At 47.0% G+C, this 24,312-nt stretch overlaps 1 protein-coding gene across 1 annotated transcript in view; it reads right to left on the bottom strand.

The window, feature by feature from the left end:
- The window catches only part of SLCO2A1 (solute carrier organic anion transporter family member 2A1), a 78,074-nt gene that overhangs the window by 33,279 nt on the left and 20,483 nt on the right, over positions 1-24,312 (bottom strand). Inside the window, exons 2-3 of the mRNA XM_036267054.1 lie at positions 6,953-7,090; positions 5,274-5,436 (exon numbers count right to left, since the gene is read on the bottom strand). Of these exons, the coding sequence (XP_036122947.1) occupies positions 5,274-5,436; positions 6,953-7,090 (301 nt within the window). The remainder of the gene's footprint in view (positions 1-5,273; positions 5,437-6,952; positions 7,091-24,312) is intronic.

Below are 24,312 nucleotides of genomic sequence, written 5' to 3'. Positions count from 1 at the left end.
GGACTATTTTCCAACCCAGACCACACAAAATACAGAGGGAAAAAAATCCCTTTGCAAACGAACCCATGGTCAAATATCATAGACTATACAAGAAAATATCCACCATGAACAAGGGCCAGCAGACACAAAGCACTGAAAGGATTAGCATTCTCAAAACTTGGGCTGAAAGAACAATTGGAAAAAGACATAAATGTATTTAAAATAATAGATGAAACCAAAGGAAAAAATAGAAATCATAAGAAAATACCAAGAAACCATGTAATTAGGACAGATAGATTTGAACTATTATAGTAACTTTTAGAAATTAACAAAATATACAAAGCCATTAAAATGTATGGTGTAAAGGGTGGCTTAGACATCAGATTAACATAGCTAGAAAGAGACTAAGTGAACAAGAAGACATATCTGAGGAAATCACCCAGGATATAGCATAGATGTATAAAGCACTAGAAACTATGAAAAACAAGTTAGGAGATAAGGAGGCCAAAAATAAAAATGTCCAACACATATAAAAAAGAAGTGCTAGGACAAAGAATGGAGAAAATATGGGTATGCAATATTGGGAACATTTTTGGCTGAGAATTTTTCAGAATTAAAGAAAAACTTTAATCTTTAAAAGAAATAGCATATGGAACTTCCAAAGATAAGTGACAATTAACCCGTACTTAGACACTCTATGGTGGACATGCAGAACAACAAAGAAGAGAGAAAATCTTAAACACAACTAGAGAGAACAAAACAGAATACCTAGAAAGGGAGGACAATTAAATTGATGAAGAAGTTCCAATACCCAGAGAAACCAGAAGATAGAGGCATGGTCCCTTCAAACTAAGAGGAAATAACTAAATTAAATCCTGTTTGTAGCTGAACTATAATTCAAAAGCAAGGGTAAAATCACACATTTTCAGACATAGACTTAGAGACTTTCTTACTCATGGGCCATTCTGAAAGTAACACTAAAGGATGCACTTCAGGAAAAACAAAATTAAATCAACAGGGGTGTGTGAAATACAAGAAGCTATGGTGAGCAAAGAAACGCAGAAACTTGTGGGTAAATACAAATAAGCACTGACTTAGATATGAACAATCACTATAATAATAACAACTGGGGGAGGTTAAATACAGGTGGAACAAAAACATGAATCAACAGTACATGGAAAATGGGAAAGGATGGTGGGCATTAACACATCCTAGGATCCTTATTTCGTTGTTGTTGGAGAATAAAGACATTTATCAATGTTAAAATGTAAGGGTAATAGTAAGGCATACTGTGCTCATGGGTTGGCAGATTCAACTTAGTAAAGATTCAATTCTTCCCAAGTTGATCTATGAATTTAATGCACTCCTAATAAACATTCCAGAGGATTTTTAAAGCTATAGACAAGCTGATTATAAAAATTTATACTGAAAGGCAAATGAATAAGAATAGATAAAGCAGTCTTGAAAAAGAAAAAGCTGGAGGAATCACACTACCTAATTTTAAGACTTAATTATAAAGCTGCAGTAATAAAGACAGTGTGATTTTGGCAAAGGTCTAGACACAAAAATCAATAAAACAGAATAGAAAGTCTAGAAATAGACCCACACAAATATGGTCAATTGATTTTTGTTAATGGTGCAAAAACAATTTAATGGTAAAAAGATAGTGTTTTTGACAAGTGATGCTAAAATAATTTAACATTCACATGCAAAAAAAAAAAAAAAAGAAAGAACTTTATAGAAAACTATTTTAAAATGGGTCTAAGTGCAAAATTATAAAACTTTTTAGAAAAACAGATAGAAAACCTTCCTGATCTGAAGATTAGGCAAAATATTCTTAAATGTGGCACCAAAAGCATAATCCATAAAAGAAAAAAAAGATAAATTAGATTTTATCAACATTAAACACTTTTGTTTTGCAAATGATAGTGTTAAAATAATGTAAAAGATAAGTCAAAGACTAGGAGAAAATATTTGCAAATGTTATATTCAATAAAGAAACTGTATCCAGAAGTTATAAAGAACTCTCAAATTCAGCAGTAAGAAAACAACCTAATTTAAAAATGGTCAGAAGGCTTGAATAGATACTTTTCCAAAGAGAATATATGGATGACAAGCACATATAAAAGCGTTCAACATCATAGATGTCTATTTACACAAAAACCTGCACACAAATATTTATAGAAGCTCTATTTATAATAGCTGTAAACTGGAAACAACCCAAATGTCCTTCAATGGATAAACTGTGGTACATCCACACAATGGAATACTACTAGGCAATAAAAAGGAATAAACTATTGATACAGGCAATAAGTTGGGTGATTTCAAAGGTGTATGCTATATGAAAGAACCCAGTCTCAAAATGTTATATACTGTATGTTTCAATTTATATAATATTCTCAAAACCACAAAACTATAGGGATGGAAATGGACCAGTGGCTAAGTGGTTGGGGAGAGTGTGATAATAAAGGACTAGCATGACAAAGTTTTTGGAGTGAGGGACTGTTCTGGATTCTGACTGTGGCAGTTACACAAATCTATAAAGGTGTCCAAATTTACAGAACTGTACATCACCCCAATGAAAAGTCAATTTTACTCTTTAATATTTTTTTAAGTTTTAATATAAAGATTAATAATGTATAACTTCCAAACCAGTAGGAAGAAAAAAATAGGACTAAAGAAATAGAACATGACACTAGAAAGAGGAAAAGCATGCAGATAACTAACAAGCTTAAGCACACCAATACAGAAGGATAGCTACCTCTGGGGAAGCAGTGAGGAAAAAGCCCAAGGAGAGTTAATGTCTTTTTTTTTTTTTTTTTAAAGAGATATCTGCCTTGGTCAGTGTGGCTCAGTGATTACAGCGTTGGCCTGTGCACTGAAGGGTCACAGGTTTGATTACCACTCAAGGGCACATATCTGGGTTGCAGGTTTAATCCCTGGTCCCAGTTGGGGAACATGTGGGAGGCAACCAACAGATGTGTCTCTCCCACATCGATGTTTCTCTCTGTCTGTCTCTCTCTCTCCCCCAGCCCCCTACCTCCTTCCCTTCCACTCTCTTTAAAAATCAATGGAAAAAATATCCTCAGGTGAGGATTAACAAAACAAAAAAAAGAGGTATCTGACAACCCAAGTGTCCACCAAAAGGTAAATGGATAAATAAAATGTGGTATATCCCTACAATGGCATATTATTCAACCATAAAGAAATGAAATTCTGATACAGGCTACAACAGGGATAGCCTTGAAAACATGGTGCTAAGTGAAATAAGCCAGAAACAAAAGGACATGTGCTGTATGATTCCACTTACATGAACTATGTAGAATGCATGCATTCATAGAGACAGCAAGTAAATGAAGGATACCCAGGGCGGGAACAGAGGATGTGGAGTTATTAATAGGTACAGAGTTTCTGTTTGGGGGAGATGAAAAAATTTTGGAAATAGTCATGATAGGTGCACATCATTGTGAATGTAATTAATGCCAGTGAACTGTGTCCTTAAATTGGTTAAAATGGCAAATTCTATTATATATAGGGTGGGGCAAAAGTAGGTTTACATTTGTGAGTACATAAAACAGAGTTTATTCTTGTATTATTATTTATTTATTATTGTCTTATTTTCCATCTGAATAACTATAAACCTACTTTTGCCCCACCCTGCACATTTTGCCACAATAAAAAAATAATATAATGTACCAAAACCATTGAATTGTACATTTTAAATGGATGAACTGTATGGTATGTGAATTGTGTCTCAAGAAAGCTGTTAAAAAGAAAAAGAGAAGAAAAAAAGAGGTATCTGAAGAAAAACTGATAAATCTTAATGGTCAGTACTTAAGTGTCTGTTATATTATTTTCTTTGCTATATTTTGAATTTTTCATATTAGAAAACAAAGTAACTCAGCGGTGATCAGTGGATTGAGCATCACCCCATGGATTGAGAGGTCCCGGTTCGATTCCTGTCAGGGCAAGTGCCCAAGTTGCAGACTCGATCCCCAGTAGGGGGCGTGCAAGAGGCAGCTGAGCAATGTTTCTCTCTCACATGGATGTTTCTATCCTTCTATCCCTTCCTTTCTCTCTAAAAAGAAGCAATAAAATATATTAAAAATAATAAAATAAAATAATTTTTAAAGAATGGGAACTCCTACGGGGCAATTCAGTGGTATTTAACGTTGCATTTATGAATTATGTAAAATCCTCACACATCTCTCTCTGCTACAGGGCATATCATTAAGAACCAGAGGCTCCGTGACACAGAAGGGCCACTTGCCTAAGATCAGGAGGCCTGAGTCTGTCTCTCCCTCACTGACTAGTGTCCTTGAGAAAGTTACTAGACATCTTTGAGCACCGTGTTCTCACCTTAGACCTCTTCTCTCCCCTTCACAGTGTCCAGGGGAATCAAATGAGATCACAGTGCCAGTGTGTTATAAACCTAAAGAATGATGGGCGAATGTACCAAGGTGAGGAAGTGCTAAACACATGATTAAACATGCAGCAATTCAATGACCTCACCATGGTCAGTGCTCTGACCCTCCTCCTGCCAAGCCCACCACAGGCATCTCTGCTTGTGTGCAATGGAGTGTTCCTGGCAGGAAGCACAGGGAACTGAAGAGAACCCCAGGGAAGGTGAGCCTCCGCTGCACGTGTGTCCTTAGCAAGCCAGCGCTAAGACAGCTGCTTCATAGCTCCACATAATTCTGCATGTTCTGATTTGTATTATTATTATTGTTTTCATTATAATTTTTATCGTGGGCAGTACTACAGATGTCCCCCCCTTTTCTTCCCATTGACTTTCTCCTCCCTGCTCCCATCCCCTCCTGCTTTCCCCAATTCTGCATGTTCTCACTTTTATTTTTTTATTTTATTTTATTTTTTATCCTCACCCGAGGACATTTTTGCATTTATCTTCAGACAGAGCAGGAGGGAGAGAAGGGGGAAGAGAGAGAGAGAAACATCAATGCGAGAGAGACACATCAACTGGTTGCCACCCGCACAACCCCAACCAGGGCTGGGGACAAACTGCAACCGAGGTATGTGCCCTTAGCGGGAACCGAACCCGGGACTCTCTGGTCCGGGGGCTCATCCTCTAACTGCTGAGCCAAACCGGCCAGGGCATGTTCTGACTTTTAGATGTGTTTTGGGGAGAAACAAAACAATAAAATTCAAGGAAGCTTTCTGGTGGGAGAGGACAGCATGACTCAGCGTGCTAGCCACTGCCCCAGAAGCGTGGCCACCAGCTTTCTGAGATGCTCTCATCCCTTAACCCCTGGGAGCAGGGGTTGGAGGCCACTTACCGACGTTGGCCACGGTGTACTGGTAGGGCTCTGAGAGGAAGTGTGGGAGGGTGAGGACGAAGGCACCTGAAGCGAGGAGGAGACCCCCAATGCCAATCAGCCGCGGACGGTGCACACGGCTGCCAAAGTAGCTGACGAAGATGATGAGGATGGCGTTGCTGATCTGCAGAGAGAGCAGAGGGGCTGAGTAAGACCAGAGACTCCGTCCTCGCCCACCCACGGTGGAGACCTGTCTGCACCTTGTCCAGGAAAAGCAGAGAGGCGAGAGGCTGCCCAGTGTCAGCTGAGGCCCAGGCAGAGGCCCAGAGTCAGCCTTGCCCAGGAGCCTCGAGTGGGCCAAGCAGCTTCAGCCGTCCCCTGTTGTCCAGACTGAACCGAGGGAAGTACCTAGAGACGATGAAAAACTCATGGCCTCCATGTCAACCATCTTAGGACCAAACCCTTTGGGGCAAACCCAAGCATGCCCCCTAGTCTGGCTGGCTCCCTAAGAACTTGGGCTCGGTAGTCAGAATGACCACCAAGCCACATGCACGATCTCATTTCATCATGCAATGCTCATTTGACAGACGACAGAAGTGGCACTCGGAGCATTAAGTAACTTGTCCAGGTCCGTGGGCTCAGGAGGTGGCTTGAATAGATACTGTTTACATTTAGCTAAACTAGTCTTCTGCCTCTTGTGGGAGTGGGTTTCTGTCCCAGCAGCTCTGCTACTAACCTGCCCCTGGCCCTCCCTGGTCTGCTTCCAATTCTGTCAATGGGGACAAAGACTAAAGCACCTTTGAGTTCCTTCCCAGTGGGACACTCCAGTAACTCCATGTTCCTGGTGCTCCTTGGAAGGTGTGCTCTCTGAGCCCCACCCAGAGCCAGGGAAGGGAATGGAAGGCCCCATCTTGGGGAGCAGGGTCATAAATGGTAAAAGGGGTGCTAAATTCAGTGGTATTTAATGTTGCATTTATGAATTATGACTACAACTGCATCCAAAGACATGGTCCTCTGCCCCAGTACGTTCACCTGGACTCAAGGAGCCCGGAATGTCAGCACCCACAGCCCTGGCCCTGTCCACACCAGTCTCCTCCGAGCTAGAAAAGCAGGTGCCCTGTCTCGGGAAATAGGGGCCAGTGTCTTGGTCCGTGGCTCCTGCCAAGACCGCCGACAATCTCCTCATTGCCAAATTCACTGGTCAGTTCTGTTCTCTTCTTACTTGATCTCTCAGTACCACTTGGTTCAGTTGACCATTTCTCTCTTCCTGCGACACTTCTTTCACTGGGTTTCCATGACACCACCTTCTCCTAGTTTCCTTCCCCTGGCTGCTCCTTCCCAGTCTGCTGGGCTGATTCCTCCCCGCCTCCCTGCACTCTCAACTCTCTGAGCGCAGTCCCTGTACCTCTGCTCTCGTCTTGGTGAGCTCATCCAGAACAGAGGGCCTCATGGAGAGAGAAGAGAGAAGCTAGGACTGGGAAGCCCACCTCCTTCCCTGGAGCCATCAGAGGGGCTCAGTTCAGCGCCTGAGAAACCTCAGGAAGCGTAGCTCCTCCCACCATGTCCATTGCATCTGGCTGTCTCCTTTCCCCGTGTGTCTATCCCAGCTCCCCATTCCTCTGTTCTTCCTGGAGCCCCCTCCCAGGCCTCGTGCCCAGGGTGCACCAGTGGGGTCTGATGGACCAGAACCTCCTGCTTACCTCATTCAAGCTGGAAATGAGACCTGAGGAGGAACTGGAGAGGCCAAAGCGCTTCTCGATGGTGGTGAGGCTGCTCTTGAAGTAGGCGCTGTACAGGAGCTGGGAGAGCTGCAGGAGGCCATGGCAGAGCACGAACACCTGGGGAGACACCTTGCCGTGAGGCCCTGGGTAGGGAGCCTTGGCTGTCCACCTGGGCCTTCCATTCTGTTTCCTCACCTGTTACTTAAAAACACTGATTTTATAAGGTGGTCCTCAGGGCGAAATGCCATCATCATTCTTTCAAGTTCCACCTGGGACTCAGTGCACTGTCAGCCTCCCATGGTCACCATTCCTGCATTCTCATCACTGTTGCCAGAAATGGCCCAGTAACTAGAGCTGGAGAAGCGCTTTCTGGGCAAGGCCTGACTAATCAGCCACATCACTTGACCTGTTTTCTGACAGCAACACAGTGCCCCGCGGGCGGCTGCTCTGTCCTCCCTCCTGTCCTGCAAGGGCTGAAGTCACTGTCCAATCAATTCAGGTCACTCCTAGGGCACTAACACACCCTAGGCAACAATGCTCTTGATCTGTCCTCTATTCCTGACTCCAGCAAGGCCTGTCCTCCAAGCCCCACCTCTAATACCCCAATGACTCATGGTGACAGGTGCCGAAATCACCTGGTTGTTGTTTTTTGTGCATGCCCCTAGCGGAACCGCACCCGGGAGGCTGCCGGCTCCGAGGCTCCAACCGCTGAGCCAAACTGGCCAGGGCCCATATCACCTGGTTTTAATGAATGTCCCCAAGCTTGTTATTGTCTCTTATCAGGGATATCTGTGATTGTGCTGACGCTGCCCCTGGATGGGTTTAAGGGGAAGGCCCAGGCCATGTCTCTGCATCCCATCCTGCCCCATATAGCCCCAGTCATGGGAATTCTGTGGTTGACGGGGACAGATACAGGCAGGGAGGGTGGAGAGCAGTTCGTGGCATCTGGAATCAGCTCCAGGCTGAGCTCTGGGCCCTCCTGGGCGGGGCCACAGCAGGTTGAGAGCCAGGACTGTATATCCTCGAGGCCCTGGAAGGTGGGCCCTTCTCGGCACTTCTCTTCCAGGGACGGTGGCGTGCGTTATGTTTCATAGTCTGCCAAAGTTCCTCTCTTAGCTGACGGCCTGGCTCTCAGGAGAGCAGCTGGGCCTCCACCTTCTTTCTGTTTCCTTGCGAATTCTGCCCCCTCTGCAGAGCCCTGCTCCAGGCTGTGGGATCAGAGCTGACACGCCCTCCCCTACCTGCCAGGGCAGAGCCTTTGTGAGGCCAGCCTGGGGCTGCTGACAGGTAGTGAGGGGACAGTGATGTGATGTGCCCAGGCCGGACTGTTTTCCATGGACACAGGGCATCTGGGCATGCGCAAGCCCCGAGTCCCTGGTCCAGGCCAAATCCAGGAAGAGGCAGTTGGATCTTGGACCCCTTTCCAAATCCTCTTCTTCTGAACATCCCCAGAAGGCTAATGCCCCCCAAACTGTCTGCTGTGTGTGCCCACGGGGTACTCTCAGACACTTCAGACTGTTCACTTCCCAAATAGGACTCATCGTGCACCCCCCCAAACCTCTCCTGTTTTCCCCTCACTCCCCATTACCATCACTCGGTCCCCCAAACCAGAGACTAGGAGTCCTCCTAGATGCCCCTAACCCTTACCCCCTGGCATTTGGTGCCATTGCTAAGCCCTGTGATTCTTCTTGCTGTCTCTCAGTCATCTCCATGCTAGGCCTTGCCTCGGGCCCTCCTCACCCCTGGGTCGCTGCCTCTCACAGGTCTCCTGCCTGCCCCATCAAACCTTCCATCCCACCCCCACCCCAGAAAGAGCTTTTCAAACACAAATGTGAGCAGGTGACACCCAAATTAACACCTCTGACTCCCCACTTCCTACAAGATAAAAACTAATGCCCTTAGTTTATCCAAGATGTTACAGGTCCTAGACCTCAGCTGACTGTATTTTACAAAGAGGGCTATGCCATTATCTCCTGTCCCATGTATACCTCTTATGATGTGACAATGACATGCCCCTTCATCAAAGGATGGGGTCTCTGTTCTCTCTCCTTCAATACGGTCAGTCTTAGCTGTTTGCTGCTAATAAAGAAAATTAAGCAGAGATGATGCTGTGTGACCTCTGAGGCCAAGTCTTGAAAATCGACCTGGATCTTTCTTTCTTGGGACCCTTAGAACACAGACAGCACATTGTAAGGGAGCCCACTCTTTCCTACTCACGGAAAGGCCGCAGGCTGGTGTTCCAGCTGCACCTCCGGCGAGTTTCAGCCTGCACCCAGTGTCATGTTACTGAACAAGCCTTTGGAGGGTTGCAGCCCCCGCCTTCAATCCCAAGTGGGGCAGACATGAGGTATCCCTACTGAGCCTTAAACAGATGGCAGATCAGTGAGCAAACTAAATGCTCTCATTGTTTCAAGCACTAAGTTTGGGTGGCGTTGTTACACAGCACCACCCTTCACCTTGCCCTTCAAACTTCTTCAAGGTCATACGAATAAGTTCCTCACAGCACACATTCACTGTCTGTGGATTTGCTCTCAATCTGTACAGAATCATCTTCCCCTTCTTTGTCTGGCCAGCCCTGCCTCACCCTAAGAGGCCCCTTTGTTCAGCATGGGGCTCAGCCACGTGTCTAGTTCAAGTTTGCTTCTAAACATCCCAGCACCCTGACCTCTGCACAGAGGTACCTCCATGGCTGGCACATGGCTGGCATGAAGGGCAGCGTTCAGCAGAGGAGTGAGGGCTGACACTGCAGCCTGGGAGAGACACGATGAGGGTTGGTTCAAAGGGCAGTGGGGATTTGGGGAGGGAGCCGATCAGTAGCTCTTGCAGAGGTTGAGTTGACAAGTCTGTCCCTGATTAGAGGTAGAAGAAAAGGGGAGCATTCCAGCCCAGGGGCCAGGAAGCGGGCAAGGCTGTATGTGGAGACAGGGGGCCTGGGAAGAAGGGTACCTCTGCAGAGGGAGGACAGTTTTGGAATACCTGAGTTTCTGAACATAAAGCTCAAAAAAGACCAGTTTCCCTTTAACCCAACTAATAATGAATTAACAGGAGTGACTAATCCCTACCAAATCCTGCAGCAGTCTCATGAGAGGAAGGTGGAAGGAAAAACATCTTGTCTCAGGTCTTTTCCAGAAAGATATGCCTTTGCTCGTTCCAGTAAATACAGAAATTCCCCATTTTGTCCCTCCAAAGAGTAGGTGGAAGACTCCGCCTGGAGTCAGCGGGCACCTTTCCACATCACACACCCCTTCGCAGAACCAACGGCACCGCTGCAGCCCGGCCAGGTCCGGGTGCCCTGGAGAAGAGCTGGCACGTGTCTGGGCCCTCGGGTTCCAGGACTGCTCCGCAGAAGGAGAACGACTTAGGTAGCTACAAGGGAGGGGAGGGCAGGGAGAAAATACCAAGAAAAGAGGTAGAAGCAAATGGACAGTTCCCACAGAGCTTTCTGGCCAGGGCCACTCAGTGCCATCACAGCCATCTGGCCCCCCCTACTGCCACTGAGCATATGTGGACCGGACGCTGGGGCCAGGCTGCTCAGACTTACCGAGTATCTGATCAACAGCCAGCATGACATGGAGTGACAAACACCTGACACAAGGCAGAACTAGAAATCCCCCCGAGAGCATGGGGTTTAAGCACATATGTAGATGGACTGGTGAGAGAGGGATAAGGTTCACTAACTGGGTTGCAACCCACCCTCCACCACCATTTAGATAACACAGTGTTATAGGTTTTGATGGCTGGGTTTTGAAATCAAACAAACCTAGGTTCAAATCCTCACTTTTGGCTACGTATGTGTCCTCTGTGACAGCGGGTTCCCCCTTTAATGGAAGCTATAATAATACCTGTGCATTGCTGTTGAGAGGCTTGCACGAGAGAATATGTCTAGAGCACCTAGCACCCTGCCTGGCCCACACACTGGAGGGATGTTCACTAAGTTGAGGCTTCTTCCCCTGCCTCCTCTGGCCCAACTAACTAAACCTCTCTGATGCTTTCAAGTGTCCTGTGGCATGAGAACTCTGGAACAGATGTTCCCACAATGTGGACACAGAACATGACTTGCTTGAGATGCTCCAAGTTGAAAGAATTCCCAGGAGAAAAAAGTTTGGAAAACTTGCATATTATAACCTTCCCTCATGAATATTTATAGTTCATATTAGCACAATAAAGGTTCTGAGAAAACCAGTAAAGACCAGGTTAACTTTGTTTTACCCAAATTTCTCTACCACTTTAACCATGGAACCCCCTCCAACACAAACGCATTTAAAAAGTATATATATGACAGCCTAGCTGGTGTGGCTCAGTGGTTGAGCATTGACCCATGCACCAAGAGGTCACCAGTTCGATTCCTGGTTAGGGCACATGCCCAGGTTGTAGGCCCGATCCCCAGGGGGGCATACGGGAGGCGGCCAACTGATGTTCTCTCTCATGGATGTTTCTATCTCCCTCTCCTTTTTTCTTCCTCTCTCTCTAAAATCAATAAAGAAAAAAAATTTAAAAATATATATATATGTAAAACAGATACTACACACTTCCGGTCAAGATGGCAGTGTAGGTAAACATGGTATCGCGTCCTCCCACAACCACATCAAAGTTACAACTAAACTACAGAACAACCATCATTCAAAACCGCCTGAAATCAAGCTGAATGGAAGTCCTACAACTACAGAATTAAAGCAGCAGCCACATCGAGACTGGTAGGAGAGGTGGAGGGGCTGGACCCACACCCACGTGTGGCGGACAAAAATCAGGAGGATACCTCAGCTGGGAAGGTCCTCTCTGAGGACTGAGGGGTCCCCATCCCACACCAGGTGCCCAGCTCAGGGTTCCAGTGCCAGGAAGAGAAGTCCCCATGACTTCTGGCTGGAAAAACCAGCAGGAACTGAGGCTCAGGGAAGCTGAGGCAGCCGGAGCCCCAGGCAGCTCCTTAAAGGGCCCGCGCACGGACTTATCGGACTCACTCCCTCTAAGCTTGGAGGGGAGGCAGCTCGAGGGGCGCCAGAGACATACAGGGAAGAACTGAGCTGTTTGGCACTGGAGCGAGGGCTGGAGAGGGGCTTTCTCTGGGACAGACATGCTGTCAGAGGCCTTTGTTCCATTGGCGAGCCCTTCCCTGGGGCAGCAGACAGCCACCATATCTGGGACTCCAGCAACCTGGCTCACACTGGTAGCCCCGCCCTGGTGATTCCTTGAGGCCCGCCCCGCCCCACCCAACTTTCAGGCCCACCCAAGCTGTTGCCAGTCGCTTTACCATAGGATTGGCCTGTCTTGGATCCTGCTTCAGGTTTTCCTAAATTCTTTCAAACAAACAGCATCTGGTCTCAGCTAGCCCCATATCTCTCGTTAAGTAATACATAGAAACAAACACAGGGAGGCAGCCATAATGAGGAGACAAAGAAACAGGTCCCAAATGAAAGAACAAAACAAATCTCCAGGAAAAGAACTAAGCGGAATAGAGATAAGCAACCCAACAGATGCTGAGTTCAAAATACTGCTTATAAGGATGCTCAATGAACTTAGTGAGGGCCTCAAGAGCATAAAAAAGGACCAGTCAGAAATGAAGGAAGTACAGTCAGAAATGAAGGAGGCACTAACTGAAATAAAGAATAATTTACACAGATTCAATAATAGAGTAGGTAAAGCCAAGAAGCAAACCATCGATTTGGAATATAAGGAAGCAAAAAACACCCAATCAGAACAGCAAAATGAGAAAAGAATCCAAAAAAATGAGGATAGTGTAAGGAGCCTCTGGGACAACTTCAAGCGTGCCAACATTCGCATCTTGGGGGTGCCAGAAGGAGGATAGAGAGAACAAGAAATTGAAAACCTGTTTCAAACAATAATGGCAGAAAACTTTCCTAACTTGGTGAAGGAAACAGACATACAAGTCCAGGAAGCACAGAGAGTCCCAAACAAGATGAACCCCAAGAGGCCCACACCAAGACACATCATCATCAAAATGCAAAAGGTTCAAGACAAAGAGAGAATCTTAAAAGCAGCAAGAGAAAGGCAGCTAGTTACCTACAAGGGAATTCCCTTAAGACTGTCAGCTGATTTCTCAAAAGAAATGTTGCAGGCCAGAAGGGAGTGGCAAGAAATATTCAGAATGATGAAAAGCAAGTACCTACAACCAAGATTACTCTATCCTGCAAAGCTGTCATTTAGAATCGATGGACATATAAAGACTTTCCCAGACAAGAAAAAGCTAAAGGAGTTCATCACCACCAAACCGTTATTATATGAAATATTGAAGGGTCTTTTTGAAGAAAAAGATAAAATATATGAACAAAAAAATGGCAATGAATACATATCTATCAACAATGGAATCTACAAACAAATTGAACAGGCAGAACAGAAACAATCTCATAGATACAGAGAACATTTTGTTGGTTGCCAGATGGGAGGGGGGTTGGGGGAATGGGTGAAAAAGGTGAAGGGATTAAGGAGAACAAATTGGTTGCTAGACTGACAAACCTCAAAGAGAAGGGGGTTGGGGGGTGGGAGGAAATAAATCAAAGAACTTATATGCATAACCAATGGACACAGACAACAGTGGGAAAAGGCAGGAAGGGGGCGGGAGTGAGGAGGAGGGGGTCAATGGGGGAAAAATGAGGAACATCTGTAATACATTCAACAATAAAGATAAAAAAAATAAATTAATAATAATAATAAAAATAGATACTACTATTACTAGTATTCTGCAAAATATACTTTAGGGAAAGATGCAATGTCCCTTTCGGAAAGCAGCTTATGGCAGAACCTGAGTCTTGTGATTTTTTTTCACAAAAGGCAAAGAAAGTAAAGATATACTACTACATGTATTATCTTCTCTAAAGTAACATGCCATCATGTTCTGTCTCCTCACTCTATTTTTTTAAAGCACTGTTGCTTACTACGATTACATCATGCATTTGATCCCTCACATTTGACCTCTCCTCCCACCAAGCTGGAGACTTCACGGAGGAAAGATAATGTGTTCAGGACACCACATCCCCATTGCCTGGGGCTCGGTCATTGTTAAGTGAATGACTGTATCTTTAAATGCTCTACCTAATGAACGCTTGCTCCAGAATATTCAACCATCAGAGTGGCTGCTGGTCCAAGGATCTGTCCGCAATCATTTATGAATTCCCCCTTCGGCACTGCCTTTCATCAGGCTACAAGCCACAGAGTTTACAAGGCACAGAGTGGCCTTTGTTAGCTTAGCCGCCCCACTTATTTATTTGGATCAACTAACTTATTTTTGGAGATTTCTAAACCAAACTAAAAAGTTAAATATTTGTATTCATGCATGAAGGGACTTTCTGGGGTGGTAGACATACTTTATATTTTTACTGTGGTGGTACTTACCCAGGTGTATACATTTGTCAAAGCTCATCAAGCATTTAAAATCTATGCATGTTATTGTACGTAAACCATACCTCAATAAAGTCGATCTAAGGAAAACTTAATTTTAAAAAGATTTGCAGCTTTGGCTGGTTTTGCTCAGCGGTCAGAGCGTCGGCTTGCGGACCAGAGTCCCGGGTTTGGTTCCCACTAAGGGCATGTACCTCGGTTGCAGTTTGTCCCTGACCCCGGTTGGGGTCGTGTATGTGGCAACTACTCTCCCTCTCATATTGATGTTTCTCTCCCTCCCGCTCTATCTGAAGATAAATGCAAAAATATCTTCAGGTGAGGGGAAAAAAAAATAATAATAATAATATTTGCAACCATGAAGGTATCCAAAATAATTTTCTGAGGCTTTGAAGGGAATTCCACAGATCTCACAACAACAAAATATTATGAGCATTGACAATGTCATTGGAATAAATTTGTTTTTTCAAAGGGCCCACTTTGAGAGGGTAAAGAGCCACGTAAACATCTAAGTTTGTGTGTGTGCGCTAATGTAAACATCTAGGTGTGTGTGTGAAAACTACACATCATTGGGCACGTGTTGCAGAAGGGGAGGAGCTGGAAAGGAAATCTAACACTGGGGAGCAGCACTCTCGCATGGCCCGGTGGGCAGGAAGCCCTAAAACCTCAAATGCTCACAGCTCTACTTTTTGTCCGATGCTAGGGACATGCAGAGGAAGGAAGCACGTAAACTAGAGTGGTCATCAAGATCCTTCTTCTAATGAAGAGGCATCTTTTTTCCACCTGTGCCAAAGAACTAAGAAAGGCTGAAAAGATGCCAAGATGCCAAGTGAAGGTTCAGAGTGGGGCCCCAGGCCACAGACACGCGTCAGAGTTGTAAGTCATACCGTAAAGCGGAAACCATAAGGACAAGGAGGGAAACCCTCGCAGCTCAGGATGAACGAGAACCATCAATGTGCAGCCTAGACCTGGTCCATACTTATGATCTTCTTTTCCAAACTAAACACTGGAACTATGATCTGAGGCATCTAATCACGGTGATAAGGATGCTTGGCAGAAGTTCTGAAAGGTGATCCCCATGGGGTCATTACCTGTTTAACCACGAATTCTGCTGTCAACAAACTGATTTTTGTCCGTCCTGGGGAAGGCACTCCCCCGATGCCTGTGTCTACTAGAACATGATGTCTGAGATCATTTAATATAAGAGAGCCCAGGAGTGGGGAGGAAAGCATTCACAAGCAGGAGATGGGGCTGCACTGTGACACAGGCTGTGACCTCTTAGTTTGGAACAACTGCTTCTATCCATAAATGACATCTGTCAGCAAGGTAACTGAAACTATTCTCCAGAAAGAAAGAAGGGAGAAAGGAGGGTAGGAAGAGAAGGAGGAAGGAAGGCAGGGAGAAAGGAAAGAAAAGAAAAGGGGGAGGGAGAGAGAGAGGAGACAGAGGAAACCTCCTGTCACTCTCCCCGGCAAAGCAAGGAGAGTTCAGCGTGTAGTGCACCGAGGGCCACTGAGATTCTCTGAGTGAGGGAGGAGACTCCGAGGTGCCTCCTGCTTTAGTTTCTCCAACCTCTAGGAGTCAGAATCTGGCCCGAGTCCATTCTGCTCCTTCTCTCTCTAGGCTGGAGCTGACTGCACCCAGACAGGCAGGAACATCTCCAAGGCTCACACATCTCTCGGAAAACCCCAGAACAGCACAGCCACGCTGACAACTCAATTTGAGCAACACTTGGCATGGGAGCTCCTTTTTACAATCAGCTGGAATCCCTCCCATATTATCATAAATCTATTTACATTTATTTTCAGTTTCATTCCCCATCGATATATTACATGCATATGCTTTAAAAAATCAAGTAATATCCAAGGGCTTAGAATGACGAGACTCAGCCATAGTCAGCTCAAGCCCACCAATGGGACTGCTGTTCAGGGACAACCACCTGCTTTGAGTTTTTCTGTTGAGGACATGCATACATCTCAACACAACACACTTGTTGCGCAATTTCTTGATTTATCCATTTAGACTGAAGCCAGTATAGAAGAGGATTTAGGTCGCACGTTCTTGCATCTCTCACCTCTCTCCCCACTCCTCCCAGCTTCTCATCATTCTACCAGTTCTGTGTCATGACTGGGTCACTTCACTTGGTGACAAACCAGCTGGGAGCCAGGAGTGGGCCTTTCCTCCTGGGTGCACCCACCAGCACTAACTGACTTTTCACCCACTCATAATCTCCCTCCCTTTCTTTTTCCTGTTATTGGTTTTCACCACTTTTTGACTCAATACTTTCATTATAATGCAGGTGTTGAAGATGAGGGAAGTCAAACATGTGCTAGTCGGTCATCTTGAATTATAAACCCAATCTATTTCCTGATGTCAAGTGTAGCAAGCAAATGAATAATTCCGTCCCCATTTTTTTCAATAGGGGCAATAAAAGGTAGCATACACTTGTCAGTGGACTAAGTAGTCAAACCAAAAGTAGACCCAAGCCGTCTCCACAGCCCTCCCTCCCACCCCACCCTGCCCCGCCCCACTACACTTATGCATCTTGGTAACTCCCTTATTGGGCTGGAATCTTCCAAAGTGATTGGTGTGTCTCCAGGAGAAGGCACATGGCCAGAGTGGTGCTGACTTTGGGTGTTTGTCCATCTCCACTTATATTTTTCAGTATCTCTACCCTCATTGCCCCTTCTCAGACCTCGTTGGCAGTTCACCAAATGGGTAAGTCAGGGAAGGTGATGTGTGGCGCTTAAGAGGCCCTTAAGGTAATGAAGACAAAGAAGGGAACTCAGAAAGGGTGACTTCTGTCAGTTTCCAATGACCTCGGAGACGCAGACATCTGAAAGGGGAGGAGGGTATCTGGGTTGCTCCTTTGAGGGCCACCCGAGAGGCTGCTCAGAGCTGGAGGGAAGACAGAGATCCTTTCCCCTAGTCCTTCCAAAAGAAGGAGGAGGAAATAAGGCAAGGACTATGATATATCCTGGAAGGAAGGCCTCCTTCCACCAAGTACCTTCCTGTACCTTCTACAGGGTGTGACTTTGGATCAAAATCATGGCCTGGTGGCCCCAAAGGGGAATGTCTCTTTTAAGAAGTGATTCAGGAAATCAAATATGTTCCCGTGCAGGAAGAATGCCTGAACAAGATAAAGTTCAGAGATTCAAAATAGCCAGCCCAGGGTCAAAGTTGGTGGTATCCACAGCAGCAATAATAAAAGGTACCGCTAGTATTATTAGTATTGTTACAAACTAGAAAAGGCCTTTAATAAGACAGGATCCTGGAGGTCCTTGGAAATATAAAAATCCGAACAATCTAAAAAAAAAACCCAAACATAGGTGTCCATCACAGCTTCAATGTTGCTTAAGAGGACAGCTGGGGAGCTGGAATTGGGAAGGGAGCCAGGCTCCCCAGTTCTCACGGCCCCTTGTAACTTTTCTCTCCAGCATCCCCTGCCAGCCCCTCCTGTCTGCAGGGGCCTCACCGTCCATCAGAGTTCTCCTAACATGTCCGAGAAAGGCCACTGTCTGAGGCCTGTGACAGCTGTGTCGGGGGACTGGAGCCTCGGTGGAGGACAGGGGGCCACAGGAAAACACCACCATCTCCAGAGCTCTGTGCTGAAGCGGCTCTCTCCCACCTCCCCGCTGCCTGGGCGTCCTGGCCAAGGCACATCACAGGAGCCAAGTCCCACATAAGCTGCATTAGACCAGGATCTTTCAACCATTTTTCAGTTTGGTCTACTCGGCGTAGAGAAAAATATTGCCTGAAGGCCTCTATGTAAAATAAAATTACAATGGACACTGGAAGTTCCAATCTTCATAACTCTGTAGATTTTTTTTTTTTTTCCTTTCTTGATTTTAGAGAGAGAGAGGAAGGGAGAGGGAGAGAAAGATAGAAACATCAATGAGAGAGAACACCAATTGGCCGCCTCCTGCATGCTTGCTTCCCACTGGGGATCTGGCCTACAATCCCAGCATGTGTCCTGACTGAGAATTGAACCAGTGACCTCCTGGTACATGGGTCGACATTCAATCACTGGGCCACACCAGTCAGCCAGTTTCTGTTGTTTTTTTAGTGCATCTACAGTTTGCCTTATTATGAGTGAGAGAAGGCCTTTGGTAAGACAGTCCTGGGGCCCTTGGAAGTATAAAGATCAGAACCACCTGTAAAGAAACACGTGGATTTTCACTGCAATGTTGTTTGAAGGGACACGGGGCACATAAAAGGAAGTAGATGAGCTTTTAACACTGGTAAGCCTCTGAGCGACCTGGTGGCATTTGTGGGGAAAAGGGAAAAACACAGAGCAGCAGACTGCCTGAGGTGATCAGGACCTGTGGGCTGGGCTTCAGAAATCACAGATTACCAAAACAAATTCTGGAAGAGATGAGACATGCGTGCATGAGACTAGATACACTTATCTGATTCGCTAGAGGCATTGTGTTCCAGGTTTCCCAGAAAAAGAAGCACTCCAAAGCAAGCTTATCATTGACATATTTGTAGGTATGTGTCCAAAGTCTTCTTCAGAAATGTCCAAAGTCATTTCTGTTTTTGAAGTCAGAAAAGTTTTCCTTCATGGAGGACGTGTCATGTGTCTTTTTTGGCAGTTGTCACAGGAGTAATTTGTTAGGTTGTAATAAGGCACCATTAGGGACGCTGCTTTGGATCCGTTTAGGGCAGGAAAAGAACATTCGAACTGTACTAATATGGAAACTTTCCCTTTTTTTCATTCTTCCAATTCTTTTTTTTAAAAATAATTCTCTATATACTTTTTTTCCTTTATTGATTTTAGACAGAGGAAGTGAGAGGGAGAGAGAGATAGAAACATTGATGAGAGAGAGCATCGACTGGCCACCTCCTGCATGCCCCTCACTGGGGATCATGCCCACAACCTGGGAATATGCCCTGACCAGGAATCAAACTGGCGACCTCTTGGTGCATGCATGGGTCAATGCTCAACCACTGAGCCACATCGGCCAGACTCAATTCTTTTTTTAAATTAATTCTCACCTGAAGATTTTTTAAAGTTGATTTTAGAGAGAAGAAAGGAGAGAGGGAGAGAGAGAGAAACACTGACATGAGAGAAAACATCGATTGGTTGCCTCCTGTACACACCCTGACCAGTGATTGAACCGGCAACCTGAATATATGCCCTGACCGGAAATTGAACCTACAACCTGGGTATATGCCCTGACCGGGAATTGAACCTACAACCTGGGTATATGCCCTGACCGGAAATTGAACCTACAACCTGGGTATATGCCCTGACCGGAAATTGAACCTACAACCTGGGTATATGCCCTGACTGGAAATTGAACCTACAACCTGGGTATATGCCCTGACCAGGAATTGAACCTACAACCTGGGTATGTGTCCTGACCAGGAATCGAACTCACCACATTTTGGTGCACAGATGCTCTAAACAACTGAGCCACACCAGCCAGGGCTATTCTTCCAATGCTTTGCAGGAACAAGATAGGATGTTAATTAATATTTTCCTTCACCTCCCTGCAGTGTTCAAAGTTTATGCCTTTTCCTTCCTGCCCTCCAGGAAGGGGAAGCTAGTTTTTCAGAGAGAGAGTGGGGATTGAGGACGTCATATCAAAAGAGCCCTCCTCAACCCCAGGCGTTGCTCTCTCTGGCTGCGCCTTAGAAACCCTTGTGGGAGCTTTTCCTGTCTCGCCACGGGATGCGGATGGCATCTGCGTCTGTCCTCAGCCCTTTCGCCTGTCTCTCTACAAACCCTTGCCCTGGGTGTCCTACTCATCCACACACAAGGTCACCCCGAGGGCACGCCGGAGCCGCCAGTCCACAGCCACAGTGCAGACTGCCCTCCTCCACCCCAGGCCTTGCAGGAAACCTGCAGAAATCCCATACCCTTTCACTCGCTCTCGATCCGTTTCTGAAATTCCTGCCCCAAACCATTACCCTTGCCCTGCACCATCTCCTCTCAATTCCAGCTCCTGCGCTGGTGGGTGCTTCAACCTCCAAACCCAGCCTCGCATCCACCCCCGCTCTCCATCTCCCCAGCTGCCCCGCAGACCAGGTCGCCGGCAGGTCCCCCCTGCACCATCACAATTCCTAGCTTTTCCCTCATTCCACTCCTGCCTGCTTCCAATCTACTCTTTAACCAGCAGCAGGAGTAACCTTTGAGGAAGTGTGAAGTACAACATTCCCACAAAAAGTTACAAGTCATAAGGATAGAGCTTGATAAAATCTCACAAGCTGGGGACACCTGAAGGACCAGCGTTCAGATCAAGAAGCAGGACATTCCCAGCTTCCCTGGAGCCCCCATGGCCCCTCAGTCACCACCTACTTGCATGATAATGACTCTCCTGAATTCCAGCCATACAGGTTAGTCTGCCTGTTTCCTACTTTCTAGGATTACAGTCATATGGTATGTCAGTGTGACTTTTTGAAAATGGAGACCAGAGCCTGTCATGACCCTGTAAAACACCCTCCACTGAATTCCCACCACCTCAGATGAAAATGAGCAGAGTACCCCCACCTCCAGGGCCTCCTGCTCCAGCCCAATCCATCCTGGCTCACCCTGGGCTCCCCACAACAGCCTCTTCTCTTGCTAAGGTGCCTACATTCATCTGTGGTCATAAGCACTTGGGAGTTGGTAGCCAAGTGGAACATTCATGAGATGCTGTGTGGCCTCAGAGGCTTTGGGGGTGAAGCCATCCTCTCAACCGGGGGTCTTCATTCCCACCCCTCCCTTAGTTAGTATCTACCCGGAGGCAAAAAAAAGTCCCTCCTGTTACACATTCTCTAGTGCTCTTTCAGGACCTTGAGCCTGGACGGCCAGCATGTACCTGTCTAGCCGGCCAGCAGGGTGGAGGAGGGAAATGACCGCAAAGGCACGGCTGCTACTTTATGAGAAAGGGGCGATCTGCTGGGCGAATATTTGATGATGAGCAAATCAGGGGGAAAGAATACATTTCAGTGAATGACACCACCAGTCACCTAGGCACCCATAAGTAAGCAGGTGTAAAATTACCAAAATGGATTATAATGTCCTTGTAGAAACAGGTCATTTTTTCCCCCTTCTACTGTATCCATTTATTGCCGCCCCTCCCCCAAAAGTTCTGGAGGCTAGCAAATTACTTAGCAAACCCTTGTAAATTCTTTCATTTGCATTCGAATTACACCCAGGGCCTGCTCCATATCAGAGCTCCCAAATATCTCCATTTGGAGAAATGGAACCCTGGATCCTTTTTAATTCTTGGCCCTGCCTGGTTCTTTAGCGGAGAAGGGGCTGGAGACTCACTGAGTAGTGAGGAGGGAGGCCGGCTGGGTACTCGCCTGGGGCTGCCGGCGAGGAGACTGAGGGAGTGAGTGGGCGTCCTGGCAGGACAAGGAGGGAGGCCTTGCCCAGGGAAACCCCTGCCCAGTGCCTGCACCACGCGCCTCCCCTGCCCCCCACCAGCTTGGCCTCAGCAGTGGAAGATCAGCCCACAGCCCCTCGCAGGCTGCTGAGTTTCTGACAAGCCACAGCACACCCAGCCTGATCAAAGCCCCAGCGGATCGCTGAGAACAAAGCCTCCAGAACCTATAAGAGAGTCAAAAACAGCAGGCGCTCGGGAGGAGGGTGAGCAGGCGCCACCAGGAGAGGCCAAGGCACGCACGCACGTGCATGAATGCCCGTCAACCTCGACCCCGGCCTTGATGCCGGGCCAGCTCATTGTCAGCACTGTCCGGCTCCCCGCTCTGATGTCAGAGTTCCTCCTGAGGCTGCAGCATTCTGGAATTGCACACACATACGACAGGCATGCGCAGCCCGTCATTCCCACCACGTGTGCTCACAGAGGTGGGGACTCCCCTGTAACACACCTGGCCCTGGCAGAGAAACCTTGTCCTGCAGGGGAACATTCTCACACACCGTCCTCGCACTTGGCATTCCCCTGCCTGCTGAGGGACCTGGGATTCGTGGCCACGGACTATTCTGACAGGTGCCCACTCTCTCCCAAGACCCCGTCACTCTAAAGCAACGGCAGTCCCCTGAAGACTCGGAAGGCCCTTGGCAGCCAGGATAAGATGTTCAGGGCAGGGGCCCCCAACCTGCTACAGAGCCGATTGCCCCTACAGGACATACTTTTGTGGTCATTCCCTTCCTCTATTTTCTGGTGTTAGGTGGAAGGGTACCATGAGGAAAAGGCCCTTTGTCCAACATTCAAATCTCTCTCTCATCAGAGACCATAAGAGAATGAAATGTCCCCCCTAACCGCAAAGCTATGAGCAAATTCCAGATTCCACCTGACCTCCTGCAGATCGTAGGAGGGCCTGTAACCCGTGGTCTCAGTTTCCCCACTGACCGATGACAGTCAAAATACCAAGGATATGGGCCCAAAGATTACACTGCCTTCAAATGACTCTGGGCAGGGAAGTCAAGATATCTGTCCCCACCAGGCCCTGGGGACCTCCACTCCACTTTCCTCAAGCCCCATCACCTCCAGCCCTGCAGGTGGCCTCCAGTCCTCTGGTATGGTCCTCACCACTGGTCTCTTTCCACCTACTCTATCTGTCTCTGGAACTCGGGGCAAAAGGCTGAGGACATTCTCTGCCACCTATGCTGCCCCCAGCCTTCACGCTGCAGGGTGGGAGATGAATTTCATTTCTCCGAAAAAGATACATTGAAGCCCTAACCCCTGCTACCTGTGAATGTATCCTTATTTGGAAATAGGGTCTTTGCCGATGTAATCAAGTTAAGGTGAGGTCATACTGAAATAGAGGGGGCCCTAGTGCAATGACCGGTGTCCTCATAAGAAGAGGAAATTTGGGTATAGAGAAACACAGGACAATGGAGGCAGAGACTGGAGTGATGTGTCTACTCGTCAAGGACCGCCAAGGATTTCTGGCAATCACTAGAAGCACAGGGAACATGCTCTGTGATCCGTTTCGTCCCCATCCCCTCAGTTCAGTGACAGAATCCTGTCCCTCTGGCCCAGATGTCCTCAGCTGACCCCACCAGAAACCTGTTTCACCTTTCCTGGGCGCACCACAGAGAAACTCTTTCCTGCGTGGGAGCCTTCTCGCTCACTGCCCTCATCACCTTGGCATTCCCCTGCCTCCAGCTCCACGAGAATCCGCTCTCACCTGCTCTAATTGTTCAAGTCCCTCCAAAGTCTCCCAGCTATTTTCTTCTTTTTTGTCTTTTAATTCTTGCCCCAGGATATTTTCTCATTTATTTTCAGACAGAGTGGGAGGGAGGGAGAGGAAAGAGAGAGAGAGAGAAACATTGATGTGAGAGAGACACATGGATTGGTTGCCTCCTGCACGACCCTGACCAGAGCTGGGGACTGAACCGAAACCGAACTACGTGCCCTTGACTGGAATCGAACCTGCGACTCTGGTCGGTGGCCGACGCTCTAACTGCTGAGCCAAACCGGCCAGGGCGCAGCTATTTTCCGTGATTCTTCTATTACTCATGCATTGCTCACTGCGGATGAGCACCAGGACAGCCAGGCCACCTGTGCTGGTCACCGCTTCCTTCTCCCACCCTGATTTGTCTTGCCTTTGAGCTCCACTCCCCACCCGGGTGTCCCCTTTTCTCATTCCCAGGCTCTTCTGCCTTCTGTCCTCGGCGGGAGGGCCCCGGTGCTCATGTTCCGTGAGAATTCTCCCCATATGCACAGACCTCTCCTCCGTGTGAGCCAAATAGGTACAGAAGCCTGTGTGAGACAGAGTGGTCTTCCTGCTGTCTATAAGCTGAAATCGTTTTCCCTCCTTACTTTCAAGGCTATTGTGCAGAATTCTCTGCCTTCTTTCTTTTTTTTTTTTATCCTCACCCGAGGACATTTTTGCATTTATCTTCAGATAGAGCAGGAGGGAGGAAGGAAGAGAAAAGAAAAACATTGATGTGAGAGAGACACATCATTTGGTTGCCACACACATGACCCCAACCAGGGCCAGGGACAAACCGCAACTGAGGTACGTGCCCTTAGTGGGAACCGAATCTGTGACTCTCTGGTCCATGTGCCGACGCTCTAACCAATGAG

This window comes from Molossus molossus, unplaced genomic scaffold (genome assembly GCF_014108415.1).
Source record: "Molossus molossus isolate mMolMol1 unplaced genomic scaffold, mMolMol1.p scaffold_m16_p_18, whole genome shotgun sequence".
NCBI classification, from domain to species: domain Eukaryota; kingdom Metazoa; phylum Chordata; class Mammalia; order Chiroptera; family Molossidae; genus Molossus; species Molossus molossus.
Note: the sequence above shows the minus strand (reverse complement) of the source record. Positions and strands in the feature narration are given on the sequence as shown.